Source organism: Gymnogyps californianus, chromosome 18, assembly GCF_018139145.2.
Source record: "Gymnogyps californianus isolate 813 chromosome 18, ASM1813914v2, whole genome shotgun sequence".
NCBI classification, from domain to species: domain Eukaryota; kingdom Metazoa; phylum Chordata; class Aves; order Accipitriformes; family Cathartidae; genus Gymnogyps; species Gymnogyps californianus.
This window is the reverse complement of record NC_059488.1, coordinates 1,056,152-1,077,505: the sequence shown is the minus strand read 5'-3', so window position 1 is coordinate 1,077,505 and position 21,354 is coordinate 1,056,152. Positions and strand designations below refer to the sequence as shown.

The 21,354-nt window shown below is 46.2% G+C and overlaps 1 protein-coding gene across 1 annotated transcript in view; it reads left to right on the top strand.

Annotated features, from left to right (window-relative positions):
* The window catches only part of ZNF618 (zinc finger protein 618), a 163,963-nt gene that overhangs the window by 126,501 nt on the left and 16,108 nt on the right, over positions 1-21,354 (top strand). Inside the window, exons 12-15 of the mRNA XM_050907735.1 lie at positions 3,666-3,854; positions 7,410-7,493; positions 8,625-8,681; positions 15,994-16,038. Of these exons, the coding sequence (XP_050763692.1) occupies positions 3,666-3,854; positions 7,410-7,493; positions 8,625-8,681; positions 15,994-16,038 (375 nt within the window). The remainder of the gene's footprint in view (positions 1-3,665; positions 3,855-7,409; positions 7,494-8,624; positions 8,682-15,993; positions 16,039-21,354) is intronic.

The window sequence follows — 21,354 nt, the reverse complement described above, 5'->3', positions numbered from 1 at the left end:
GTAGCACGTCTAGTTTCCACACAGGTCCTGCCTAACCAAGAAAAAACCAGATCCAGATTCCAGTTGGATGGTGTGTCTTTTCTTTCTCCATCTCAGTGAGTGAAATCTGTGAGTTCAGATGTTTTTCCCACTCTCTGATCCCGCAGTGCCTTAGCAATAGGCTCCACTGGCAATATTGGTTTGTATGTATAAAGAAGCACATTAAGAATTTGATAGGTTTGAGCACAGGTTTTTCCTGTGGAAGGACCTCTTTCCAATAGCAGAGGTTTCCGCTCAGCATCTTGAATTTCAGGCCACTGTTAAGGAATCACTTTCCATCGTTTTCTTTAAAGATAGGTTTTTCTCCAGAGGTGATGGTATAATTCCGTCTGAACCATCTGAATGGTTCCTTACCTATCCTGACAAGATCTTTCTGAAAAAATGCGATAGACAAATTATTAGCCAGAATTTTTACCTGGAAGAAGCAAAGTTACTGAGATAATCTGATCTCTGTTCTCTTGTGGTGGTGTGTCATGGTAGTGTGTGGATTTATGTATCTTTCGAGGAGACATGTTGAAATGTCCGCCAGATTTTCTGCTTACTGCCACAGCTTGCCATTCACAGGGCTTGAAGGTCTTACCAAAGACAGGAAAGCCAGGAGGGACCACTGTGATCTCTGGACTGACCGGAGTGACGCATGCTATAGGATTGCCTTGATTTAATTGCTCACAGATATGTTTTAGAGAGACATCTAATCTTGCTGTTAAGAGTTGCAGAAAATACAGCAACCTCTTAAGGTAATTATTTTGATGAATTATTACCCTCACTAAATTAAGACTCAAAATATCCAGCTGTAGCTTTCAGACGCTGGATCCTATTTATAACCTTGTCTGCTAGGTGAAGGAGGACTAAGTTACCAAATTTCTGTCCTTTCTGGACCTTTGTATAGCCTGCTGTCAAGTCACTTCATAGTGACTAACCTTCCAGTTAAGCCAAAGGAGTGACTTGATGATTCCATCGTAAGGTACGCTGTTCTTGTCCTTTATTTATCCTCTTGCCTTCTCATCTGAATATTCTCAAGTGTGTTAACCACCTTCATGAAGGGCATGTACCAGCACTGGGTCTAGAGAAGGAACTGAGAGCTAACATTGTCTTCCTGATCCCCTTTGAAAGTGCCCTGATTGCATACCCAAAGAGTACCTCAGTCTTTTTAGCTACATCATTGCCCTGGGAGCTCCTCTACAGCCATCACGACCGAACACGGCAACAAACAAGCTCTTTTTCCTGCTGCCAAGGCGGAGTCCCCCATCTTTTAAGTATCCCCTGTATCATCTGTATTCTTTAGCACACCATGTGCCATTCTGTGTGGCTGCAGCACAGTGCCCTCAGTTTACCAAGTGATTGGAGATCATTCAGTGAGACTTACCCTCTACATTACTCCTCTCCTGCCCTCCCTTCTCCAGTATGTCAGCTTCAACTGGGGCATATCTCAGATGCCTTCTGAGAAAGTTCAAAAAACTTCATAGCACTTCATTGTGGATTGTCCGTCCACAATGCTGTCTCCAGTCTTGCTGTCTAGCTGCAGATTTTGAGGCAGGAGGTTTTTGTAACCGTTCAGCAACTCAGTAGTTTCATTTTTGGAAATATCTTGAACTTGGCCTTTTCATCAGCCTGAGGCAGTGAGTTCCACAGTGAAGATGACTTTTCAAGAGCAGAACAGAGGAGCTATGCGATCGTCTCTACCGTCTCTACCTGTGTTGCTTAGTCTTCAGAGGGAATTTGTCATCTGATGAACTGAAGACTAAAACTTCTTTTTCAGTGAATTATTAGCATCCTTCAGACTGCTAGAACTAATATTCTTTTGTCTGTCTTGCCTTGCTGGCTCAAACTCTGTCTCTGCCTAGTGTCAGATGGAACAGCCTTCTCTCTGGGGTCTGAATTTGAAGACATACTATTTGTTTAAGTTGGGAGGAAAAAGAAATAATTTTGGAGGTCTTCATAACATTGAGACTTTTTTCTTCAGATCTCAGAGAGCAGTATCTGGACTGCAGAGGATTCGCAATGATGCTCTTTGTTTCTGACACTGAATAGTTGGCTGATTGCTACTTCTCTTGGTATGGACGGGGAATAAAGCAGCAATTGGTGGGAATGGGCCTCCTGGGAAACTAGATGACACATAGGCAGGAAAATGTCATATCTGACTACATTTTTGCTGGCAGTTTGGCAGCAACTGGAGGAGGATTATCCATGGAGACTGAAAGGAAGTATAGGAAGTAAAAGCAAGCCTCCTGCCTATTCAGCTGGCCAGAGACCAAGCAGAGGAGAACTATCTTGACCTAAATTATGAGAAAACCTAATGCAGAATCTCCTGCAGAAGTACACTAACATTTACAGGAAATGTCATCTTGGATCTGTGTATCAGATCAAGTGAAACAAAAAACTGTTTCCTTTGAGTATCTTTTTGCAAGCCGCTTCGAATGGACACATCCTCACTCTCCAGTGCTGCTGACTGCTGACAGGGAAGATGAGAGCAGTTCATATTCGAGGTCTGTAATGTCTCGTGGGATTTTGGAAATGAGCATCCAGTCCCAGTCTGGGTGACTTTTCTCCTCACTGGGTTCAGAGTCAGGCTGTTGTGCTGCCATGGCAGTCCATGACAGAGAACTGCTCAATGTGGATAAGTATTTCTGAATTATACTATACAGGATGAATAGGTGCTAGCATTGTCCATCCAGCTTTAGGCATCCTAAAATATCACTCTATAGAAATTACTGGTAGTGAGCTTGGGCTGTGGGTTATGTGAACCTTGTTTCTTAGTGATTCTTCATGGCAGATGGTTGGAGTGGGACTTGGGCTTCAGGAGCCGTATCCAAATTTCCATGGAAGAAGCCACTGAGGAATGAAGGGGGTTGTTAGGTTGTTCCTCCATTTTTGTAATTGTTTTTTTAATCCATGTGGCCTAGACAAAGGGCTGTCCTCCCGAAGGTTGTTCGTATGACTTTTGGCATTGAAAATTCCTCGTGATCCTCACTGTGCATTGCAGAGACCAAAATGTAGATACATTCAAAGAGCATATCCCAGTAATACTCAGAATTTCTCCACATGTCACTAGTACTTGTCTGAAGATGGGGGCCAAAAGGCCTTTCCTGACTTGCAGGATGAGAACCCTGCCTCCTAATTCCCTTCCATTACCAACAGCCCCCTTTCCTTTGTATTTGGTTAATGAGACAAGGAATGCAGCTGGAGATCTCTAGGATTTATGCAAGGCTCAAGTAACAAAGATGTAAACTTCTCCCTATTCAGAGCTCCGAGTATCACATTAGAAACCTGCTCTCAAAATTCAAACTTTTACAGACATAGGAGGACAGAGATGCAGGTACACCCAGCCAGGCCATGGCAATCAAATAGTACTCCTGGATGGATGGGGTGATTCCCGCTGGAGGAGGAATGGGTTGGTCACATGGCAGTTAAAGGTGTGGAAGGGAACTAACAAGCTTCAAGAATCTGTCCCCTCGGGTGAGTGGGGAAAACAGTTTTGTTACATGGGATCGGTGGATCCACAGTCGCTGCAGGTCCCCATGCAAGGGATTCGTGAGCGTGGCTGTTAGAAAGCAACCCTCCCAGAAGGCACACGGTCTGGGAGCTGACTGACTGTCCAGGCACTAGTTCTGAGTGTTCATATCCAGAGTTCTCTCGATCTCCACTCTTCGTGGCAGTGAAGACACAGGCGAGCCAATCCAGCAAAAAAACACCGGCTTCAATAAACCGATGTTCTACCCTCCTGCACCGCACCCCCTCCGGTGTCCCACCGGCATCCCAATCCCAGATGTTCCGCGCTCCAAATTCTGGATCCCCAGGAAGCAAGGCCATCACAGGTACCAATTGCCTTTCTACCATCAACTTTCTTAACTGCTTAGTGTCCAATCCTGCCCTGGGTTGGCTTTTGACCCTTCCTGGACTCAGTCTGCTCCATCCATGACTGTCCCAGAAAAGCTACTCCCAGAAGCAGTTGAGGGGAGTAGATCCTTTGGCACGTTATGAATAAAAATTTACATCAGCAGTAGGTCTTTATAACCTCTTCCCAGTGACAAGTTGGTTTTTTTTAAGCATCATGCTAACCACAAGGTACAAAAGACCCTGTTTCAAATCCTGGTGTCACAACTGAGGAGAGCTTCCTGACAAGGATTGGTGTAATGGCTTGTCAGGTATGGGGATTTTTGTTTGGTTTTCAGCTTTATTTGGCATTTAGTGTTTGTTTCCCTCAAGGCGATATTTTCAGGGCTAGGCCTGTGCCTGAGGAAGTGAAATGGAGTACAGGTGTTTTCACAGTGCTCCACTCCCCACAGGAACCGCTGAGAGATAAGCTGGGCTCCAGCAGCAAAATTAATGGTACAGAACCATTACAGTGGTGTTAGAAGACTCAAGTTAAGATTGATCCTCCCATAGTCCCCATTTCCTCCTTCCAAACAAGATCAAACCTTAAAAAAAAAGAGAGGATAAAAAACCAGAAAGCAAAGAGCACTGAAAAATAACTATTAGTAAGTAGGATGTGAGACATAGCGTTCATATCTCCAGGCAGCAGGGAAGCACTCTCTTAAATCTGTGGGATTGATAGATACATATTCCATCGCAGTACAGAAGAAGGGCTGGTTAACCAGCTGGTGTTTAAACGCCCCTGACATGTCTGGCATGGACAGATGCCGAGGAGCAGAGGTGGCTGTGGTGGGAGAGGCCACAGGATGCTGAACAAGGATGCTTTTTGTTAAATAACACACACATCTGCAGCTACCAGTGTTGCAGGGAGTGACCTGTCTTCTTACAGCTTGCGAGTTCTGAGATTCCATATTGTTATTGCACCCCTTAAACATTTATATGATTTTATTACTAATTTGAGGTCCATCCAGTTCAACCAAGTTAGGAGTTACAGCTGAGAAACCCTTTTCATTATTTACTTAAACTTGCAACAACTTCTTCCAGTTTCGTGTCTCACAAAAGTGGGAAAACTGGGAGGCTTCCTGGGTCAGAGGCCAGATTCACCTGAGCAGTAACTGGGAGATGTTTTTTGTAAAGGCACTTTTTTCCCCCGCTTCTCTAATCAAAACATATATCAGTACATTGGGTAAAAACTTTGAGCTGTTCTCTTCCTGTATGGAGGAAGGAATCGCATGATGCTTGAGCCTGGTAGATTGATCTTCAGGAAACTAATATTAGTCTGGGGGTCCTACTGTGTCTATCTGATGGCGTCATTTCCGTGGTGTCTTTCAAGGCAGTGTCTTGTACAAATGCAATCTGAGCGGCTTCTTGAATTTCTGGTACAAATGCATTGACCATAACACCTATCAGGAAGACAGTCTCCAGAAGGGATGCCTTCCGAGTGCTGCGGTTAGAGACTTTCCACGTGGGCCTGGATAATACCAGAGATGGTGGAGTACCACTCCACTGACAGTGTTTGCACAGACGCTTAGTAGAGCGGCACTTACTTTGTCTATACAGATAATTTTGCTTTGCATGCAAAAGGTTCAGGCACAAGGAGAGACAGAGAGAGACAACTTGTGTCAACTGCCCTCTCCTGTGTGGGAAGGACACAGTAAGACCAAGGAGGTGCGTTAAACCAGTTTTTTCTTATTGCCATATTTGGGGGGGGTGGGGGGGAAAGGATAGGGGATGAGGACAAAACTACCATGCAAATTTTTTTCCAAACGTTTTTGGAGACCTCCAGCTCACTTCCACTTGTGACGTAAGCCAGGATTTGAACCTGGGTCTCTTGGGGGGGTAGGTTGGCCTAATCCATTTTGTCATGGTCTCTTTTTTCCCACTGTGCCATCTGATTTTCTAGTTACTTAAGGCCTTTCATTCCTATTATTTATCTGTCAAGGGGGGTGGACTAGATAATGTCTCCAGCTCCTTTTCAGCCCTGTTTTATGTGATTCTATTTTAACTAATTTGATTACCAAGTTTTCCTGTTCTCCTGCATTTTAAAAAGAGTCAGGCATGTAGTAGACTGAGAATTTGAGAAGCCTGCTCAGGGCTTGGAAGGGTCCAGTAAGGACTGGCTGGACCAAAATTCATGGGCTGGGAGCTTCATGCAGTTCAGGTCTTTCTTTTTACATCAGCCATAAAGCCCCTGTGTCTGAGCCACACTTCAGCACAGGGAGGCTGTGAGGCTGCAGGGAGCTGAGGCTTCTTTATGAAAGTCATGACAGCAGTTCTGACCACTCCAGTGGTCTGCAGAAATACGTAAGGAAATAATGATCTGATACCAATTTTCAACAGTCCTTGTCACTCCTGAATGGAAGACTTCGTCCCCAAACTCCCTCCCTATACAATTTGCATGCTGCTGAGCCCAGCAGAGCCTTGCTGGGCCATGTTCAGATGAACCCCTTGGGTGACAGTGGACTCCATGAATGAGTCCACGTATGGGAAGACTCTGTACAGCATAGACCATACACATTAGTTTGGACAGTTCACCTTTCATTTTATTTATTTCTAGTTTATCCTTTGAGTCACTACAGTAAATACGTTTGCCCAGATATTGCAAACCTAATTGAAGTGAGACGAGACCTCACACTGTTTGTACTGTTGAACTTGTGCTAAGGGACACCAGCTTGAGAAGGATGGGAGGGCACCTCAGCTGTGCTGTACAGTGACATTTCAGGACACTGCAGCTACTGCCAGGGTCAGGAACCGCCTCTGCGCACTGGAGGAGTCCTCCCATTACAGTTACTGGGAAATTGCCCTGCACTCTTGCTGAAGTGTGCAAAGCAAGTGAACTGCCAAGAGCACCGGCCAGCAGCACGCTGCAGAGGTGCAGAGCCTGCCTGCTTGGCCTTGGGGAGGGGTGCGGTAGCAAGTTCACTGTTGGAAAGCACAGAGGGCCAGAGGATCTACTGTAGCTTTTCCAGACATTGTAGGGAGACTCTGAGACAGCCCTTCAGTCCTCCACTTGAACGTTTCAGGGAGTGTGTTTAGGAAGGGAATGCAGATTACTGGGGAGCACAGGGAGAGCTGGCTTAGTGCTTCTGTAGGTGACACTCTACATGTGATGAGGACCCGAGTTCAATTTGCAGACCTTGTCACCTGTGCCAGAGGCTTTAAGGGCTGCTTATTGCCTTAAGGAAGAGTAAGATAAGGGTTGGGTTTTTTTGCAGGGGAGGAAGCCATGACCCTTCTGGTTCAGTCAGGACTGGTGTTCATGGGCTCCCTAAGAGCCAATCCAGGCCACCTCAGCCAGAAGGCATTCAAGAAAAATATCTACCTGTTATCCCTTCAATGACTCTGACCCATTTGCCTCCAAAACGAGGTATTTGACCTTTCTGCTGTATTCAGGGTATGCAGTTGTGTGGCACAGGAGCATGTTGTCTTGCCTCCTGTCTGTGTGGTTCTGCGTCCAGTATTGACCAGTCACCATCCCTGCTTTGTTCTCCACCCAGCAGAAAGTGCTTTCAGCAGGAGAGTGGAAGGCAAAGCGCAAAACAACTTCGAAGAAACAAACAGCAATTCTCAGAACTCCAGCGGTAAGTGTGTTCACTCCCTCCTGCTGTTGCTTACCACATCCCTCTCTAGAGCAGGATTCAGCTGTGATGGGTGATTGTTTATATATTTGGGGTACCTTCTTTAAGCTTGCAGGCAGCTAGCCTTCCTGGGGTAGTGCCCTCTTCTCACTTCTCCCCAGGTTCCTGGCACTCCAAGCCTATGAAAAAGGTGATATGGGGATCCTGCTCTCAAGGTCCAGGTACTTTAGCGTAGATTTTTCAGTGGGGAGCAAAGATGTAGAGAAAGGGGAATATGGATGGAGATAAAACAGTACTCGTTCTTTGTCTGTGCATCAGTGAAGTCCTTGTGAAGCAAAGCCATTTGCAACAAGCATGAGAAGTTTGAGGACTGCGAATAGAACAGCAGTTTGCATATTACAGTGATGTGGCAGTTTATTTACACATCACTGTAACCAGAGTCCAGCTGTTTGTGAGTTCACTACGTGGAGGTCACAGCATACGAGATGTGTAGATGTGGGACCGAAATACATGTGCTAAAAGGAATTAAAATTTACTCCACTTCTGGAGTTTCCTTTGAGTTTTAAGTCCAAGTGGTAGTAACTAAACATAACCACTGGCCTAGACAACTTTGCTTAGGTGCACCATTATAGAGTTTTCTTTACAAGATTTTTATCCTATCAGTATATCCCCGTGCCTTCAGGTGGGGCACTGCCATTCTTTTATGCTCTCTAATCGGAGCATAAAAGACAGACCAGATGAAATGTAATTTTGGCATCTTGATGCAGAGATAAATAACATGCCAGCAGAAAAGGCTGGCCTCCCTCCATTCCCCATTCAAGAGTACCAAAACATGTGGTGTTCGCAATGCCGCTAGCTGAAATGGACAGGTAAGGGAAGGGATTTCTCCCTGGAGCAGCTTACACAGCGTCTGTTGTGGGGGTTTATGTCTGCCTCTGAAGCAAATAAGGGGCTTTCTGGAACCATGTTGAAAAGGAATGAAGTGGTGTTGGAAAACCCATGTGCAGTAGCAGAGTGGGTGCTAGTGAATGGGAAAAAAGTTGTTTGTTACTAAAAACTAAAGTTACTAAAATACTGCGTATTATGTTTTGGGGAATAATCCTGTACTAATCCAAGCATTCACCACAATTACAGCTGTTCATTCGGGGACAGAAAAACCTAAAGAAAAGAGGTGTAAGCAGAACACATCAGGTGAGCTTGTCTCTGTGTTTCAGGCCCTTGTACTCTTTAGTCCTGTTCCACTTGGGTAGCAGCAGTCAGGAGTCCTTAGGGGCTGGCCAAGTCTGTCTTCAGTCAGCCCAACCAGGCTGTTCGACATGACACAAAACAACGTAGTTCACTGACTGCCGAGAGTTACTATCCTGACTTGCTGCTCTGAAAGTGGCCACTTGCCTCTCAGCAGGTCTGCTCCTCATGTCTTGTCTTCTGTGGGTAGTATGAGTGGTTTGTCTGAAGGATTTCAAAGCCTTTAAGTGCATGTCTTTAAATGCCAATATACCGTTTGGGTTCCTGACTCCTCTGGGGCCCTTTGAAAGCAGCAGCCTTAGATTGTTCCCTTTTTATTCCTGTCAAGCCCTGTATAGCCTACAGAGGAAGGACAGAATTATCTTCCTTCATATCAAACAGCTCATCCCTAAAGCCAAGAAAGCTGCATTGTAAAACCTTCTGGCTGCAAACTTCCTCTTGTTAAGTTTTGCAGGAGGGGAAATGAACCTGTAGCCTGGGAGGGCGTTCAGGAACCACTGACAAGAAGCACACACAAAGAAAGAGTGGCTGTATTGAATAGTCCAAGGTTTTAGTTCTGTCTGACCTGCTATTAAATACTGACCCATTGTTGCTGTGACACATCTCACAGATTCTCCCTGCCATCTCCTTGTACCAGCTCACATCACACTCATCCTTCTGAATCTGTTCCTATCTGAACTGCAACATTTAAAGCACAGGAGTAAAAGCTCACAGTGAAAATCAAAACAAAGCCAGAAATTGTTAGAAATTCAGTAGTGAGTTTCATATGATTTGCTCATCTTATTTCATTGTAAGAAGTGTTTCTGTCTGCACCACATGTATGGTCAGTTTATTTTAGTGGCTTTGTCTAGGGCCTGGCAGGCTGCAGGGGAGTTGAAAGGTGCTCACCTAAACTTCTGTTTGAGCCAGGAAACCTGAAGAACTCGAGTGAGCTGCTCAGGACTGGTTTGAGGGGAGTTGGGCTCTGGTTGGAAGCAGTTCTTTTCTGTATTAAGCAGCTGACACACTCCTCAAAGCCAGATTGGTGCATGGGGATGTATAAACTTCTTCCCTTTTCCTCCTTCCCTTATCTATGCCACGTCCTCTTTTCTTCCCCAGCCCTGTTTTCCCCCCTTGCCTCCATCTTTGTGCTGCTTCCTACGTCCCATTCAGTGCTCTTTTCCAGCTCTTGCACCAAGCCATTTCTTCTCTCTTATTTCTTCACGTTCTCAGGAGTCAGTCTAAATGTTCTCATTGATAGCAGCCTCAGTGAGCATCACCATGTCACACTATGAATGGCACTGGTGATTAGAGAGGCCATGGAAAGCTCTGCAGGCATCTGCGTGCTTGGGTGTCCAAACAGAGCTCTCAGTAACTTCCTTTTTGAAGAGCTGACATGTCCTTATATCCCCATTTTCCTACTTTCCATGGCTGTGTTTCAGTTGGTGGGACAAACTCTGTGTGGCTCCGTGTTCACATGTGTGATGTGAACTCTTGGGAGTGATTCTGACATTGTTGGCTTGTCCTCTCTTGTGCTCCAGCCAACAGATTTTGCATAGGCAGGGAAGCAGCTGGTGGTTGAGAATGACAGAAGGATGGAGGCTTCCGTCCTCCCCGCTCCCATCTGCTGCTTATCACCAAACTCCTGCTGCTGTAAAGAATAGTCCCCAGGTTTGGGAGGTAAATGTAGGTCCCAGTTGAGCAGCCTGAGAGCTGTGTGGCTTGGCCTTGTTAAATGCTTGATTCCCTGTACCACTTGCTCTTTGTGGATGTGAGTTTTGTGTCACAGGCTCAGTTATAGTAGTTTCAAACAGAGCAGCAGGGTTTTTTAGGCCACCCAGCCAGTACATTATGCTCTTTCCCTGTGTCACCATCCTGACTTGCAGTGCCACAGACCGCTTCATGTCTGGAGTGAGGGGGAGGACAAGCAGAACAGGAAGGTCAGCAACTAAAGCCACCTAAAATAGACCTGGATGCAATGCTGGAGGGAGTCCTAAGTGGGAATAAGACAACTAGAATGGAAAATGTTGGATTTCAGATGTCTCTTCCCTATGCACAGCCCCAATCCTTGTCATAGTGAATGCAGGTACCTGGTATCCTTATCTGAGTAACCTGGCATCTTACTGCCCATAAAACAAAAGTTCCTGTTCTGCATGGCAAACACTACTTCGTGGCCGCGTTTGAGTCCCACCTGCTAGCAGAAGGTCCGTCTCCCAGCAGGGCATGATGGAGCCACAGAGTGGACGGAGAAGGACTGTTTAGCTGCCATCTGCCTCATGATTGGGAGAGTGTCCTTTGTATTAATGGGAAAGAGTCTCTGCAGCCCCTTAAACTTGCTTTTTGATTAAATCTGGAAGTTTCACAGTGCTTTAAAAATAATATCTGCTAAAATGTGCAGATTGCTTCCTTGTGCCGCCTCTGGAGCACAGGCAGCCAACGCAGAGGTCCCAAGTTACATGAAGCTTGTGATTATTCACTGCTGAACTAAGCAAGGTCCAGAAAACAATGGCATGACCTGATCCTGAAAGATGGAATTGGCTTGTTGCAATGCGTAAGCTGTTAATCATCTAAGATGCTGTAAAGCTGCTTTCAAGAAAACACTCCTTGGTGGTGGTCATTTTGCTGAGTCTTGACATGTGAAGGGGTTTTCTGTACTAAATTCTCAAGAGGCCAAACAATATTTGAAGGCCAGCTTGTGAAATACTCTTCTTGCAAAAACTAGTGATTGTCAGCCAGAGCATGGGAAGGAAGAAGCCCCAGAAAGGGGCAAATACATGTATTGTGTTCAGTAGTGAAGGCTTGCTGCCTTCCTCTTCCACCGTGCGCAGCTGGAGTGGGTAGAGCAGCATCGAGTGGGAGTCTGCAGACTTGGCCCTGCAGGGATGCAGTGTGTAACTACACACGTTACTTCCCAAGCTTTTGGATCTCTCCGTTGTCTCACTTTTTGTCTGACTTTGGAAAGCCTCAGGGGCAACGACCGTCTCTAACTTAGTGTTTACAGCGTAATCCAGCCTTGATCTGTTGTTTTGGACGCTATGGATGACTCCTTAGTAAAATGAAGAATTTGCAGGTACACCACCTGTAGGCCAAGAGGGATGAAGGAAATTGTGAGACTTCAAGAAGAAAAAAACAAAGCAAAAATGAAAAAAAAAGTTCTTTAGTTTAGATACCTTAAAATACAGCCATCAAAAGGAAAAAACTAATTGAAATTGCCAGTATTTGTTGATGTCTAAACTTACTAGACATTATGAATGTGAAAGAGACAAGTTAAAATTATGTAGGGAATTGGGAAATATTTTTAACTTTCAAAGTTGATTTAAGCTGTATAAATATGTCTCAATTTCATCTGCTGCATTAGGTAACTATTAGTGTCATAAGTTCCAGTGGAACAAATTTTAGCATTTACAGTTTTTAAAATGTCAGTGCTTTTCATTCATATTTACACAGGGAAGCTTTTCTTTCCAGCAGTGTTTATTTCAGACTGGGTAGAGGGGCAAGGGAAATATCTTCTTCTTTGAATCAGTTCATGCCAAGCTGAGGTGAGACTGAGACCAAAAAAAAGTTAATTTCCTCCTTTTGATGTAGAAGTAAAAATTTTTGGAAAAGACTGAGAAGTGCCAGTTCTCAAAATTTAAAGGACATAGGACCAAATTTTAAACATGTGCTTAGTGGGATTTCCTGATCTTGTATGCTGTATTTCTTTTTAGTGAATCAGTTCTAAGAGCAAAACGTTTTTCAGTACTGCGCTTTATTTTCCTGTGTATGCAGCACACTTAAAATAGTTATATTTAGCTAGTCAAAATGTACATAAGCAGCATCCTACAATGTATTATGGTTCCTAATTCCCATCCAGTTGTAGCATGGAACTATTTCAAGCAGAAGGATAATTAGAAATGTCTCATTCACCACTTGCCACATAAAACCAGTATTTTTAGCATGTGTTAAACAGGGTAGTCTCTTAAACAGAAATAGGTAGTATGTCTTTCTTGCTTAGCAGCTGAGCAGAACTAACCTTTAGTTTTATGGAAAGCAGCAAAAAGGCAGAGTGCAAATCAGCATTAATCTCGTGATTTAAATCTCTTCTGAAGCTTTGTTTGGTGGCGATGGGAGCAGACATGATGTCTGCTTGAGTCCCCCATGCAATTTCTGTTGCAGTAACAGGAGTTCAGTCCCTGCTCTTGCCCTTACAATGCCGGGTCCCCTAGTCCACCTGAATGAAAGGCCAGACTAAGACACTCAGCAGTGGCTACTGCCAAACTTCTGTCCAAAAAAAGCTGGTCCGCACTGAAAGTGCAGGTGGTCATGGTGCACGTATGGGAGGAGTCAGCTAGGCGTGTTACAAACACTAGGATCTTCATTCTTCTCTGTTGTTGGCCATACATCCTCTTCTGCTCTTTCTCTGTAGTCCAGTGATCATATAGCCCATCTGGTTGGATTTCTTCTGGGGAGACATGACTTTTAGGCTAGGATTTTTGGTGGGTGAACGCAGCTTTAATATTTGGGGCATAATAATTCTTGAGTATTGATAACGGTCTGATGTTAGCACAGCCAGCCCCCTACGCCTCTGCCTCCTGAGACGCACCCAACTGTCTTACAGGTTATGTCAGCTGGACCAAAGCACAAAATACAAATCCCATTCAAGTGGTTCATCTCTTGGTAAATCTCTTTCTCATCTGTTGGTTGGTTTGCGAATGGTACAAGCCTGCTACTGCCGCCTTTCCATGGAGCTGGGAGGTCCAGGCCTGCTAATGACCAAGTTTGAGGAGTGAGGAAAAGGGGGGGAAGTTGTTGTTAGTGAGCTCCCACATTGTTGTAAATAAGCTGTGCAGAGCACAGGTAATGCTGATGATGGGGCAACACGATTGCACATGCACAGAACTGCATTTTTCAAAGCAGCCTAAAATTGATGTGCCCAGATGAATGATTGCCAGTGAGTGCAGTTCTCACCATTAGAATAAGAGTAACATAGGGAGAGGCTTCAGTTAAGAAAGTGTCACTTTGCTCTGTCGCATAAATAAGAGTCACTGTGTCCACTGGGCATTTGCGCAGAATTGAGGTTTCTGGGAATGAACTGTTTATTTCTGGTGCCACATTCATTTAAGTTGTTCCAGACTTGGCATGTTGAACAGGCAGCTTGTAGACAGGAAGAAAGATATCTGGGTTAAAATAACCACTCAGCAGCAAGTCTCTGTGGGTGATATCCTGCCAATTGCTCAAGAGCCCTGGGACACCAGGAAGGACATTGAGACAATACATACGAAAGACATTGAGGCAAGAGTGTGAGCAGTCGGCAAAACTGGGAACAAACAGCCAGTGATACGAGCTGTGGATTGCAGTCTTCAAGCACAGATACTGTGCTGGGGTGGGGCTGGACAGGACATGGCAAAAAGAGTCACTGATAGACCAACGTGTGGGCAGAAAAATGTGAACTCCTGTTTCAGTTTTGCCTGGAGAATCTATGGAGTGAAAGATTAGCAAATCCTCAGAGCAAGCCAAATTATCATTAATCATTCAAACTATGACACTTCTGTGACTATTCTCTGAGTAGGTGGCTTTAGTGGAACTGACTGTGCTGAGGCAGGGACGTTACAGTGCATGGATAACAAAATGGCCCATAATATAAAGACCAGAAAAATCCCAACAGTCTTTCTTCACTTGAAATACTGTAGTAGCAATGTTTAGCAAGTGGCCTGAACTGCCATTGCAGACTGACAGTGGTTTTCATGTGTATAGGAAGTCAAGCATAACGAGGAGACTACGTTAGCACTTCTGACTGGAAAGCAGCCAGAGAGTACGTTGAGAATTCATTGCGGTGTATTAAGTGGTGTATGCCACTGCTGTGTGCTGTGTGCCTCTTCCAGATCAGGTTCACTTCTGGGGGGACGGTAAAATGTTGGGTTTCGGCCTTCAAAAGCTTACTTGCCTCTGGGTTGCTGGTAGAGCCCTTTAAAGCCTGAAGCCATGGGATGGTCCAGTGAGCATCCATGTGTTCACTGAATAAGTACAACGCTTCCCAAAGCAGAGGCAGAGAGCACAAGTAGTGAAAGAATGGTACCTAGAGGAGCCTGCCCTGTTCATCTGCTCAGTAGGACCAGATTAGGAACCTGTTTCAGTGAAGGTCTTCCTCCAGATACAGACCTCATCAGCTGCAAATAGCACTCTTAGTGCAACGTTGGGTAGTAGAAATGTGTTAAGCGATCAGCAGTGTTCTGTATCCAGCTGGTGCCTTCCATGCATACCCTTTCCACAGCACTGTCTGTTCATGTCTTTGCCAAGCATCATCCATGCCTTCACCTTCATTCCTTACTGGCTGGCCCTGCCAGCTGAAGCCCTCTTCAACAGCTCAGGTCCTTATCATGTTGAAATATTTGGCATGAAGTCTCACTGTGCTTGGCCTGTGTGGTTAATGAGTTCAGTTTTCCTTCCAAGCAAACCAGTCCAAGTCTGTCAGCCCCAAGAGCCTCATTCACCGATGCATCAATTCATAACTTTGGACCTGGGACCATTCTGTAAATGCACTGAATTGATGACTGAATATTTAACGCTAATGGTTTCTTCCCCTCTGCAGGGGTTTGACACTAAAGTACCTCACCTGGAAACTGTAGGAAACTGCACAGGGTCTGAGGTGCTGAGAATCACTGCTTCTGCTCCCATGCACCGCAGGGTGGATGCAGACGGCCCCTGGTTGACTGAGGGCTCGTTGAGCATCCGGGGTTTCCATTCCTTTCAGTCACACCTTCAAGAGAGGCAATCTGCAAGGTGTGCTTGACAGAAAATGTGTATTCTCAGCCTGAAGTAACGTGCACTGCTTAGAAACTCTCTCCTTTGGCATACCTTCCAGTGAGGCTAAAACACCCTGTTTTTCTTTCCCAGCTTCAGTTTGAGGAAGCTGCACGGTGAATCTCGGAATTTGTATCTGGGGCCCCCAAAAAAGCATTTGTAAAGGGTTTCTTGCCCCCTTAGCTTTTCTTCTGCTGGCCCTCCCCACTTGGCTGTTTCCATTACTGTAGCATAGGGTGTATGTTAAAATCTCTGGACATTTCAAAATGGGAAGGAAAGACTCAGATTCCTAGCCATGAGAAACTTAGCAAGACACTGAGAGAGAAAATTCATAGCTGGACATGTTGTAATTTGCGGTAAACGGAGACCCCCATCCTCCCATAGTTAAATCTGGAAGTGCGGAGTAAGGATAAGGATGAGTGAGCAGATAGGCAGAGCTGTGTAGCATGCAGCAAGGTCTCTGCCAGTCTCAATATTTAAATCTCTTTCTTTTTTGCAGAAACCGCAAGTCCCCTGATTTCAAATCCTTTCCCGCTTTTACAAAGTAAGTGTGATGGATGTCTGTGGTGCGCAAAGGCGGGGACTTCCACCCTGCAGCTGTGCTGGCCTGCCCTCTTAGCATTTTTCGTGAATAAATGTTTTTTTATTATGAGTCCAGGTGTCAAAGAACAAAATGCCTCACTTCTGTGGCTCTGGTTTCAGATTTAAATGGAACAGAAATCCTTCAGGGTGTTTCTGTGCAGTATGTGGCTGCTAGACCATTTAGACTCACAGCCTTCCGGGAGTTAAGTTTTGTGAAATATGCCAATAATACGTGTTCTGAGAGACCAAGGTTCGAAGACTGAAAATGAACCCATGTTTAAGTTACATTTACGCACAGGAAAACTTGTCTTCGTGGCTCAGCTCACTGAACACCTTTGCAGAGACAATTCCCTTTGGCCTGAGAGCACAGGTGAGAAATGGGAGCCCAGGGCACGGTGGTGAGCAAGCAGGAGGGGAAGGAGAGCAGGTTTGGGATGGGTGGACGCAGGTGGTCTCTGCGTGAGACTCTCCCCATGTCCTTGATGCTTTCAACAGGCGGAGCTTCTTCCTTTGCCTTACAGTGTGTTTGGTTACTGCTTGGCTTGCGTCTGGATTTCAGGGGTGATACTGTCTGCGCCAACCTCGTAATCCAGGACTGCTGTCCCTTCGTGTAGGACAGCCCTGAGTGCTGCACCCTGAGCATGGCCACAGTGGCGGAGGACGCTTGTTCTTTCTCCACTTAAAAATCTGAGAAAGAAGTGAGAGCTTTATTCAAAACATGAGAGTTCACGTTGGAAGAGAAATCAAATTAGTGCCAACAAGTTTAACATCCGTGATGCATTCGGGACTCCCCTTTTTAAAGCATACTTCCTAGCACCTTTTTATGTAGCACCTCTTTTATTGTCTGAGATGGGTGGAAGTGACAGAAGTTCTGTTTTCAAGAAATTTCCACCACATCATGGTGTGTAATGGCGTTTTTCTAGGAGACTGCTGCTGATTCTAATGTGTTGTTTCATCGGTTTGTGTCAAAGGTACGGGAAGATGCAGTTACACATTTTTACAGTAAAGCTAAAGCCAATGGAAACATCAGACAAAAACACTGAGACATTTCCCTTACAGTTCTTCTGCATTTGTTTTTCATCAAAATGTGGACGAAGTGTTGAAATGTGGGTCTTTTCTGTTGAGGAGAGAGCTGCCTGGGGGTCTGCTCCCTGCGCTGCCATCAGTTGTTGAGCTGGCTGCTGGGTTTCACTCATGCACAAGCAGCTCAGGGCATTTTCTGTTGAAACTTTCTGTTAAAAGCTCTCAACTCATGTTCACTCCTGGCCTCAAACCAGGCTCTGCTATTTTCTCTGGCTTAGATGTGGCAATGAGAGTTAACATGGGAATTAGAGTGATTTATTTAACCTAAGCACAAATGCTGTTTTTTCTCTGTCTTGGCTTATACAGCCTGCTGTCTCACTCTGGAGCCTTGTTCACTGGGTATATATAAAGCACCAATAAAAGTGTCTAATAATAGCCCTGGGGAAAGATGTTTTAAATTGTGCAACCAACTGTGAGTGTTAGTTCTGTGTGGCTCAAGAGACTGATGAGGCTTCAGTAGCTGCTGGTGCTTTAGGTTTCTGTAAAGGTGTTTTCAGAGAGTACCTGGGCACCAGTAAGGGTGACGTGATAGCATGTCTTGTTCAGAGCGGAGAGGGACCTGTCTCGCAAAGGAGGTTGGTTTTTCTGGGGAAGGATGCTTTTGGGGAGAAGGAGTGCTTTGTGCTCAGCAGCCAACACCCAGTGCACCAGAGACAAATGTCCGTTCTTTTTGGGGAGAAAAGCTCTTTGGTGCTTGATAGGAGAACGAAATGCCGTTGCTTGGGGATGCTGCAATGCTGAGTTTCAGACAGCTCGCAAGAGGCTGTTAGAAGTGCCCTGGGATGGGTCTTTGCAGTTCCAACAGCGCTGCTTGCTTGCAGTGGATTTTCTTGTGCTCTCCGCTACGCAACCCCTCTATGTTGTGGGAAAACTTGGGAATGAGAGTCAGACTCCACTGAGATCAGTTGGCTGTAGAGTGAGTAGCCCTTTTCTGCTGGCAGACAGGACATGTTCAGAGTGATTTCCTCCTCCTTCCAAATTTTCAGATATTTTGCCTCAGAAGAGCTGTTCAGAGTCAGGATCCTGGCTCAGCACAGTGCGATCCTCAAGTTGCTGGAGAGAGGATAGCACTGCCGTTTCAGAGGTGGCCATCTCTGAGCGCTGGGGTCTGCTCCTCTGCACGGCAGGCAGAGGAAGGAGCGGGTGGCACAGCGACAGCTAGCATGACTCAAGAGAAAAACCTGCTGTCTCTGTGCCATGAGCTCTGAGTGGAAGGGGACAGGCAGTGAGGAAGGAGGGATGGGAGGAGGAAGGAGGGACTGGAGGAGGAAGGAGATGGGAGAAGATGGTGGGCGGACAGATAGCGAGGGAGCAGCGTAGGTGCTGTGCAGCCAGTCACCTGTCGTATACTCAATGTTGTACCCTCTCCCCTTCTTCTCCGATGCCCTGTGGACAGGTCTGGCCCACACATTGGCCATTTCATGCACAGACTTTCTGCTGCCAAATTTAGGCTACAGGATTGCAGAAGGCTTCTGAACGTACAGCAACAACACAGAGCCAGAGAGACAGCAGGGTTAATGTGGCAGCCTGAACTCTCTGAGGGTCCAATTCATGATTTCTTATCCTTTTGTGAAGACTTAGAGCCTGTTTCCACCCCTTCTGCAACAAGGCCTCTTGCGTGCAGCTCAGCCATGTGGCAGAACATGGAGGATGGGAGATGCCCAGAGCCTTGCTTTGCAAGGCTCCCTGTGCAGCAGCATGTCAGGGGTCAGGCAGAGCCATTTCCCTGTTGCTGCACAGGCTCTCCAGCTTTTGCTGCTACTGTAGGAAAGTGCATTGTAGCTGTGGCTGAATATGAACCCATGGGAGAGCTTGAGATGTGTCCCAAGGCCTGCAGAAAATGCAGTATCTCTGACTGCTGCCCCAGCTTCATGGCTCTCGTCTTGGCTATGTGAAAAGCTTGCTTTCTGGAGGTGGGTAGAGGAATGATAGCAGCCTGGCATGTCATCTTCTGAGATGTTTAGTGAAGTGTGAGAATGCTGGGCTACAGGTTTAGAGTTGAGTGTTGCAGGATTTTAATGCCTGATTTGTTAACATGAAGTTTTTGTAGGATGTACTAGCGGCAGTCAGTAGTAGAGAGGCCACAGTCTCCTACATGCAAACTGCAGGACCTTGTGCCTAGGTCACAGCCTGGCCAACAAAGCAAGAGCAACCAAAGCTCAGGATTTTAGCCGGTAAAGGGGAGTGCTCTGAAACCAGCCTCGGTGAGCTCTCTGCCTGTCTGTGTAAGCTGAGCTTTGGGCTGTTTTCACACCCGCCCTTCCCATCACCCAGCTGCTTTAGGTTGAGCAGCGGTTACTAGGAGTGAGCTGTGGAAACAAGGAGAGAAAGGGAAGGCTTCTCATGCCGACTGGTGAATTTATCCTCCACTCCCTTGAGATACAAGCGTGAAGGAAGGTTGTGTGAGCGCGGCAGCCCTGTGTGCCTACTGGGAATTGGTGGGGTCTTGGGATGGTGTAGCCCACATCCTGCACCAGCCCAGGAGGCTCAGGGCTTGGGGAGCTGTGGTTACAGATGTGAACTGGAGTCCCATCCTGCAGCCTTAGCAAGCCGAGTACACAGCAAGAGACCCGCTGGCACCAGCACATGTTTAGCATCTGACCAGGGGAATACAAATAGAGGAAGCTTGGAGAAAGCAGAGCACCCTCCTCCCCAGCCCATGCCAAGGGAACAGAGCTAGAAAGTTCACAGCACCTGCCATTGCTAAGAGGCCCATGACCCTAAGTGAGAGCCAGGAGCCTCTTTGAGCTCGTGGGGTCAATGGCTGTTTTTTTCTCATCAAAAGGGGTTACTGTTGCTCCTGCCACAACTCCCAACCCCGTCAGCAAGAGGAATTGGTTCCTGAGAAGCAATTAAGGATTTGAGGAGGCGAGGGAGAAGGTTTCCAGCAGCGTGAGACAGGCTGTTTGGGCAGTCCTGCTGCAGGTTGAAAGTCTCTGAGCAGTTTCTGAGCTGACTGCACAGCCGCTCTTCCTGCTTTGCTCATACATAAGGCTTGTCTTGGCCACTCAAAACAATTGGAGCTGTTGGGGAGCACAAGTGTTCTCGGGGGGTTGGTGTGGGCAGCACAAATGGGTCCCAGCTCTCCTTGTACTGCCACCAGCAAAGCCGAGAGGGAAAGGAGAGGTTCATTGATTGGAGCAGTCATGGGAGGACCTGTGGGGCCCTTGCTGAGTTCAGACCACCCAACGGAGAACAGATCCCCTCTGGATGCTGTAAACCTCAGTCTGAGCAAGGAAGAGGAGAGCTGAAATTCCCCCTGGGAAAGGAAAAGCAGAGGTCCTGCAGTGGTGTGGAGGGGACTGTGCTCCCAGGAAGGAGAATGGGGCACAAGTGTGGCTCACAGGGGTGTTCAGAGCAGTTTTGACAACTTTCACAGTTAACTCTACCCTTAAGTTGCAAGCAGAAATCAAAGGGAGGGGGGATTTACTTGCTGTAAGTACCAGCCCAGATGAGCAATTCTTTTCCAGTGGTGGCTTTTGCCTGGTTTCAGATACAGATTGCCTCTTTCTTCTCTCTGCCTTCCAGATCACTCTCCCTCTTCTAGCACTGACACATCGCGCCCTCCTTCCAGCCGGCCTGACTGTTCCCAGCTCTCTGCGCTGTGGAGCATAAGGGGCTTAGAAGCTGAAATCTCAGACGTATGAGGGTTGAGAAAGCCCTGGGAAGTAAAGCAAGCTCATTCATTCCCACAGGGATTCTGCACATCCTCCCAAACATCCCTTCCCTCCTCCCCAGGAAAGACTTTTGAATTGTTGGATGAATTTAAATTTTATCCCCAGTTTTAACTTAACTCATTTTTGTTTGTGGCAAACTGTAGACGTCTATGACTCTTTGTCTCAAAAGTATTTAGAAAATGTTTTAGCATTTTCAGAATGTGAAATTAGTTTTTGAAAGTAGACAATGGTTTTGTTTCCAGAGGTGGACATTTCTATAGTAGAACAGAAGGGGAGACTTTTGGCAACGGGATGAAAATCAACAGGATTTTTCTGAGAAGAATCACAAATAAGAGACCTTTCAGAGTCACTGAGTGCACTGAGTACACAGTATGTTGTAGTGGCAGAGGGAGGAGCTTGGGATGAAGAACAGTGGAGACCTTGATGGTCACTGCATGATGGATGGAGATGGGGAGAACCCAGAAAAGTCGGGAGTGAAGGGGAGTCAGGCAAGGGGAGAGTTAGAAGAAAGACAATAT